This window comes from Orycteropus afer, unplaced genomic scaffold (genome assembly GCF_000298275.1).
Source record: "Orycteropus afer afer isolate SDZICR_OR568_19922 unplaced genomic scaffold, OryAfe1.0 scaffold00196, whole genome shotgun sequence".
NCBI classification, from domain to species: Eukaryota; Metazoa; Chordata; class Mammalia; order Tubulidentata; family Orycteropodidae; genus Orycteropus; species Orycteropus afer.
Window position 1 is genome coordinate 6190594 of NW_006921783.1, and position 7348 is coordinate 6197941.

General features: G+C 45.1%; 1 protein-coding gene across 1 annotated transcript in view; it reads left to right on the plus strand.

Moving 5' to 3' along the window:
* HEATR9 (HEAT repeat containing 9) overlaps positions 1-5989 on the plus strand; it is a 15103-nt gene extending 9114 nt beyond the window's left edge. Inside the window, exons 9-16 of the mRNA XM_007947911.1 lie at positions 2275-2457; positions 2822-2914; positions 3018-3137; positions 4114-4187; positions 4642-4693; positions 5251-5337; positions 5582-5816; positions 5877-5989. Of these exons, the coding sequence (XP_007946102.1) occupies positions 2275-2457; positions 2822-2914; positions 3018-3137; positions 4114-4187; positions 4642-4693; positions 5251-5337; positions 5582-5816; positions 5877-5989 (957 nt within the window). The remainder of the gene's footprint in view (positions 1-2274; positions 2458-2821; positions 2915-3017; positions 3138-4113; positions 4188-4641; positions 4694-5250; positions 5338-5581; positions 5817-5876) is intronic.
* Positions 5990-7348: the final 1359 nt, after the last annotated feature.

The following is a 7348-nucleotide window of genomic DNA, read 5'->3' on the forward strand; positions in this document are numbered from 1 at the left end:
AACTGTGGTCAATGTCATGAGACAAAGTATATGTGAACTGCTGTATGGAAAGTAAATTTGCTCTGTAAATCTTCACCCAAATCACAATAAAAAATAAAATATAAAATAAAAAACTAAAATTGACTGAATGTGATCTGTAAAAGAAAGTGATGAAACAAAGATAAAGCCAAGGCTTTTAGTCTAGTACTGAAAAGATGGAGTTGTCATCAAAAATTGAAAAAGCTATATAAATATACTCATTGCCATTGAGACAATCTTGACTCACAGTGACATCTCCTTGGGTGTCCTAAGTGGTATCTTCTGTAGAAGCAGATTGCCCAGTCTTCTTTCTGAGGAGTGTCTGATGGGTTTGAAATGCCAGCCTTCTGGTTAGCTAGGCACTATGCTACCAGAGCTCCTATCAAGTAATATAAGGACTGATTATTGATAAACGGATTTAATAGTGTAGAAACCATTGATTACCTCAGTTTTGTAGGGTGACAGAGGTAAAAGCATGACTAGAGTGGATTTAAAAGAGCATGAGAGAAGGACCTCACTACTACTAAGAAAGAACAGCCAGGAGCAGAGTGCATACTTTGGACTTGGGTTCCTTGCACTGAGAACCTCCTAAGCCAGGGGAAAACTGATGCCAAGAGGCATGGACATCTCCAAGGAATGCTGGGTCCACAGATGTTGAAAGGAACTTTCCCTAGAACCAGCATCTTGAATACAGACTCCTAGCCTCCTAAACTGTGAGAAAATAAATTTGTCTTTCTTAAAGCCCAAAAATAAATAAATAAAAGAGCATGAGAGGCAAGAAACTGAAAACTGCAAGCTTGGATAACTTCTCAAGTTTTGCTGGAAAGGGTAGTAGTTGGTATCAGAGGTGATTCTAGAAATAAGATAAAATAACAGTGTGTTTCTATGCTGAAAGTGCTCTGGTGATACAGTGGTTAAGGCATTTGGCTGCTAACCAAAAGTTCAGTGGTTCAAACCCACCAGCCGCTCTGCAGAAGAAAAATTAGGCAGTCCCTAAAGATTTATAGCCCTGGAAACCCAATGGGGGTGACTATGAGTCAGAATCAACTCAATGGCAGTGTGTTTGGGTTTTGGCTTTTCTATGCTGAGGGAAATAGTCCTATAGTTAGAAAAATGATTTTGAAGAGAGTAGAGAGAGTTGCTTCAGCAATGTCCTTCCATAGGTGAGAGAGGATGAGATCTAATACACAAGTGGAGAAATTGACTTTAGGTAGATGGTCACAGTCCACAGTAACAATCAGAAAGGAAGAGATAGGGGTGCAGCTGTTGGTAGCTGGACAGAAGTAGTGGTAGATGTTTATGGAACTTCTTTTCTAGTTGCTTTTTACTTTTTTTTGGTAAAGAAACAAGGTCATCAGCTGATCTTGAGAGTCTCACCAGAGTGAAAATAAAGGAAGAAGTATTGTAGGTTCCAAAGAAGAGAGTGAAATAGTGAAGTGGGAAAGAGCTCAGGGGAAAATAGTTATGATTACCACACAGCATCAGGTCTACATGAAGTTTGTGATCATATATTTTAAAGCAAGATCAGTTGCCTTGATTGTGCATTTCTCTCCAGGTGGTGCAGGCATAGAGTTGGATGTAATCAGGATTGTGGTTTTGTCGAAGGAAAACAATGCAGAAAGAAGGGGTAAAGGAATTGAGGGTGAGGCAAGGGAATGATTATAGCAGGACCTTGGAATTTAAGCTGGGTAAAGAGGAAAGGTAAGGAGCAGTGAAAAGGCAGTAAGATCAGTGGATTGATAGTCTGTGGGGAGTCAAACAATTATTGACATTGGGATAATACAGGAGGTAAGCTGGAAAGATAGGAGGTGAGGGTCAGAGAGTGAGATCCATGAAATGGAGATTATGAGGAAGTTAGTTATGGGTAATGAGGAGGTAGGTCTCCCTATGGAAATTAGCAGCAGAGGTAGAGTTGACGACAAGGTCATTGGAGGTGCACATCAATTACATGCACATGTAATTATACATGTTGGATCATTTACATGCATATTATTTTTAAGTGCTAGGAATTAAGGAGTATTAAACAGTGACCCAGGAGATAAAATCATAGTGAATGACATGTGAGTTAGGAGCCAGTAGGTGTCAGCAAAAATAAAGGGATGTGGATGAGATAATGTGATGACTTACAATTCCTTTTAGAATTTAGGAGGGAGAATGGTCTGGAAGCAGGAGTGAATCGCCCTCTTACAAAGCACAAAGCATGGCTGAGGACATAGCTTCTCACTCTGCCCATTTCTTCTCCTGTCTTCCTTTTAGAGGACTCAAGTGGGGGATGAAGGGAAGCTGGTGCCTCTGCTGCAGATGCTGATGAAAGCTTTGCCAAATGATATGGCTCTGGAGGCAGCCCTGTGCTTGGGTTTCCTGAGGCCCTGCAGCCAGGTGGTCCAAGAGTTCCTGCTGCAGTACCTGGGCCAAGGGCCTAAGATCCAGCAGATGAAGGTGTGAGGGGCAGGAGACTGGTTCCCCAGGGAAGACTGGGAAAAGAGAGGTCAGTGCTAACTTGGGTAGGGTCTGGATCCTGTCATCCTCATCCAGAGAAAGGGAGCTTCAGCAGGGAGCACCATGTTTATGAATATGAAAATGCATGAGTATGAAGTCATGTGGATATGTAAGTGTACATGTGTCTGGAGGTGCATTTACACATGCCCTTATGTGCACACATGAACTTGTGCTGTCACTCAAGAGGCCAGATAAAGAACTCCCCCTACTCCTACCAGTTCTAGGCTTAGCCCTCACTTCAAACAGCATGACCACCCAGACTCCTCTTGGCCCTGTCTGCCCCACCCTGCCCCGCCCCTCACAGGCACTTACGATGCTGGTCAGTGTAATGCATGTGCACTCAGCTACAGTCATCAAGGCCATCCTAGAGCAGTTGTGCTCTTCCAGTGTCCTTGAGGTAAGCTCTGGGGCTACGCTGTACACTTCCTTCTCCAGCAGAACAGGGTTGGGGGTGGGGTGGTAATGGTTTATCCTCATGCCTTTTCCACCCCTGCCCACAGCACCGCTTGGAAGCTGCCAAGATGCTCAGGACCATTGGGCTGGAAAAGATCCAGGCACAGGGGCTGGAAGGACTCACATTTGACCTACTCCGAAAGAAGTTGTATAACGAACCCTTCCTGGTGAGTGTCACCAAAGCTCCTAAGCCCAGGCAGCCCAAATCCACCTGCTTTCCATTCCCTGGAGATCTCCCTTGACTTTGTCCCCACCCAAAGTATCCTATTCACCCTCACCTATTCCCTGTTCCCCTAATGCAACCCATGTTTTTAAGCTCCTTTCCTTTTACTCAGGCAGTTCTGTTTTAAATGTCCCCAAGTCATCACTGCCTGCTCTGCAAGGTAAAAACTGCCTTATCCCACTGGTTAGTAACCCCTCTCTCCTATTAAGTTACTACTGACCAGTCTAAATGACACCTCCTCTGGGCAGCCTTCCCAAACGGCCACAATCACAATCAACCTTGCTTTCCTCTAGGTTCTTTTGCTTTTTATCTTTATAACTTGTTAGAGAACCTACCACAACCTTCTAGAGGCATTTTTCTGAAAAGTAAATCAGATTATGTTTCAACTCTGCATAAGACCTTTCAATGGCTCCCTAATGCCTTGGATATGGCTTATAAAGCCCTTCCCAGCCTGAGAGCCCTGCTTACCACTCTATGCTTAAGGTAGTCATGTCCTGACAGATACTTGTTGTCCCAGTGTTAATTACTCACCAGAGCAGCTCATTTTAAAGAGTCCCAGTTTGATTGCCTCCCAAAATTATTTTCTGTTCCCGTGCTCCCTCTTGCCTCCAGACTTGCACATGCTCTCCCTTCTGCCCAGAAACCAATCCCCCACCCCCAAAACCCTCAGCCTAGTTAACTCCCACTCACCCTTCAGGATTCAGCTAAGGCATCTTCTTCTCCAGGAAACCTTCCTGGCCCCCAAGACTGAATTAGGAGACCCTCTGATGTGCACCCTACACTTAGTCCAGTATTAATACTGCACTGTAATTGTGTATTTAGTACACTCTGAGCTCCAAGTAAGGACCACATGTAACACATAGTTAAGCGCTCATAATGTACACCATTGTGTACTGTTTCCCACCTTGATCCCCCTGCAGGCTATGAGGCAGGCTGTGGCTGAAACTGTGGAGGAGCTCAAGATGAAACCTATGATGATGAACTTGGTGGAGGCGTGAGTGGCCTGGGCTAAGAACTGCTAGGGCCAAATCCTAGGCTGTGGGGAAGCAGCAGGAAGGTCAATGAGAGTTAAGAATCTGCTGCCGGTTCTCAGCTCTCACTTGCCTGTGTCCCTGGGCAAGTCCTCTTTGATCCTGGACTTTTCTTCATCTGTGAAAAGGTTTAATAATGCCTACCACTTAGGGTTGCCATAAAGCTTAAATTAGGAAGAAAAGGACTTGTAAAAGGTAAAGCTCTAGACAGATTTGAGTCCTACTTGTCATTTAGTGCCTCCTGACAAATTGTAGTACTAGCTTTCCCCCACTCCCAGCCCCTTTCCTGACCCAAGAGGGGAAAATGAAATTAGCATTGCTCAAGGGCATTATGCTTTTGGGAAGCAGCAGTCAGTCTCCCTCCTCCACCAATTAACTGGACCACAACACACTCGCTCCCTGCTCCCTTCCACGTAGGCAACTGATGAGCCCAAGTGCCACTACACGCCAGGAAGCAGTCACCTCTTTGGTAAGGCCAGTTCTGCTTCTTTGATCCCTGAGATGTATCGAAAGCAAAGGGAATAGGAAATTGAGCACAGTTACTGAGGGAAAGAAAGGGCTGCCAGGTTTGGGGAGGCTGTGTGGTTGCTTGTTTTAGATTCTAGTCCCGCTAGGAGTTCAGGGTAACATTTTCTTCAGAGTTAGGGGTGGGTAGGATAAGGGACAGGAGATGAGGTGGGGGTGTTGTTTCAACACTGTAGACATTATCTTGATGCTCCTTGAGCAATAATGGGCACTGGAGCCCCATGCAATGCGGTGTGGCAAGAAGAAGGTATCTTTGGGTGGGGGTAGTGGGTGCTCTTTCCCTCTCTCCAGGCTGCAGGGTCACCACAATGGGACTCAAATGAAAACAAGCATAGATAAGGCCCCTTCCTGGAGCTAGCTACTTAAACATTCTCACTACGTATGAGCACACATGAACCTGTGCCGTCACTCACAAGGCTGAGACAGGTGAATGAACCCCACCTACTCTCATCAGTTCTGGACTAGCCCTCCAATGTCTGCCTCTCACTCTGCCTCTGCCAGGGCATCCTGGGTATCCGCAGCCCACAAGTGTACCACTTGCTCCTAGACATGCTAGATTCAGAAAAGAGCCAGGATATGAAGAAGAGTGTAAGCCATTCCTTCCTATTTCTTCCTATTCAAATCTCTATGCCTCCTCCAAGCCTCTCCTGCCCATTTTCACCACTAGCTCCTTGTCAGGAGGGAGGAGTAGGGAATGAGCCCAAAGCTAATGTCCTGGACTTCATGTCTTGGGGCCATACTGGGCTGTGGCCAGAACTCCACCTCTTGGGTGCACCCTTGTCTCTCAGCTTGAGCCTGAAGTGTCCAGCTCAGGGCTTTTGTTTCGATGCAGCTACAAAAAACATTAATCCTTTTGGCTTCAACTGACCCCTGGATCCGAAAAAAGTTAAAGAACAAGGTTCTCTTTGTGTATGAAGCACCTAAACTCAGTGCAGAGCCAGAACCTACAAGGTTCCGGAAGGAGCCTGAGAGCCCAGAAGAGTTAAATATCCAAGACTTTCGACTTGCACAGCTGAGCCCCTTGTTTGTTGCAAAGTCCAGCCCCAGAATGGACCAACAAAAAAAGCTGACAGATCACAGCGGGTCTGTTTTACACCCTACTGTCATGTCAGACTTGCATGCAGCCACTGCTTTCCCATCCTGTTTCTCCAACCCAGTAAAAGACATGTCACAAGCGAAAAAGCCCTGGGAGCCAAGGATCAGGAGACAGCTCCAGACCCTCGCTAAAACCTCCAAATAGGTAGCTCTGTGGGCCTGGCTCCCACTCTCCCTGAAAAAACAAATAAAAGAGTGTTACATTATCCACCATACCTCTGAATCACTGCCACTACTGTGTTCTTCATCCTGATACTTTACTGAAACACCAGTCTCTGCACTCCTGGTAGGTGTTCCTTCCACTCAACCACATACATAGCCTTTCATCAGGGAGCAGAGGGAAGGATAGAGCCAAAACTTCTTTGGATGGCCAGCCTACCTACCTCCCTAAATCAAGTTGTCGTTTAGGTCCAGAATGTGATGACAAGCTAGAGAGTTGAGCCTCTGCCCAGGATGAAGTTGTTAAAAGAAACCTGGGAGACAATCCTATAAAGCTTAGTTTTGGATCCATTTCCTAGTCTCCTATCACCCCCATGGTCCCCAATTCCGTATTAACCATCCTCACTGCTGCCTCTTCTCATGCACCTTTCTACCTGCCTCATGGTCATTCCCTTTGAAAGATTATTTACTCTCTAAAACTGCCTCAGTTTCTACCTTTTTTTCTACGGAAGCTCCAGTTTCCCACTGCCAGCAGGACCTGCCACACTAATCCCAACAAACTCCATCCTCTATCAAGAAGGAAAAGCCTGTGCGACAAATCTGAAATCTACTCCTAGGATCTTTGATTCTGAACAAGTTACTTTTCCAATTCTTTTTCCTCACCTTTCATAAAATAAGGAGAATAATGACTACTACTTCAGAGAGTTCCTATGAAGATTTAACTAATAATATATAAAGTCTAATTGCCTAATATTACATATTAAGCACTCAAATGTGAACCTCTTTTTTTCTCTAGTCTCCTCTTCAGGCTTGTCATGTGAGCCTGTGACCACCAGAGGTCAAAAGAAACTGACTCCTGCCACCCCACTAACTTTTCTAATGGAATTGGAGTAGTCTCATGAGAGGTTAGTTCTTCCCAACAAGCATACAACAAAAAGTCAGATACCTTCCAATTCCCTTAAGGTTCTAGAATAGTACAGTGTAAACAGTAAAAGCCCTGGCTATCAAAATGGGTATTCAGAATCCAGTATGATGTGTTATCACTCAGATTTATCTCTCAACCTGCCTCAACACTTTCAGATTCATGTTTTGCCTCATGGAGAGCTGTATGTTTTCACTCTTCTCAAGTACAAGCAGCACTGCCTGGGGAACCCTATAATAACGTGGCACAAACGACCAAAGAGAAGCAAGATGTTCTTCCCTTTACCCCCTTCTGCAGCTTTGGGCACGTAAGCAATGTAAACCAAATTTTCCCAGGCCACAAGTCTGTGGTTACAAACAAGACCTTAACAGTAATTCAAATTTCACCAGCATAATTCAGGCTGTCACACCTGCAAAATCCTAC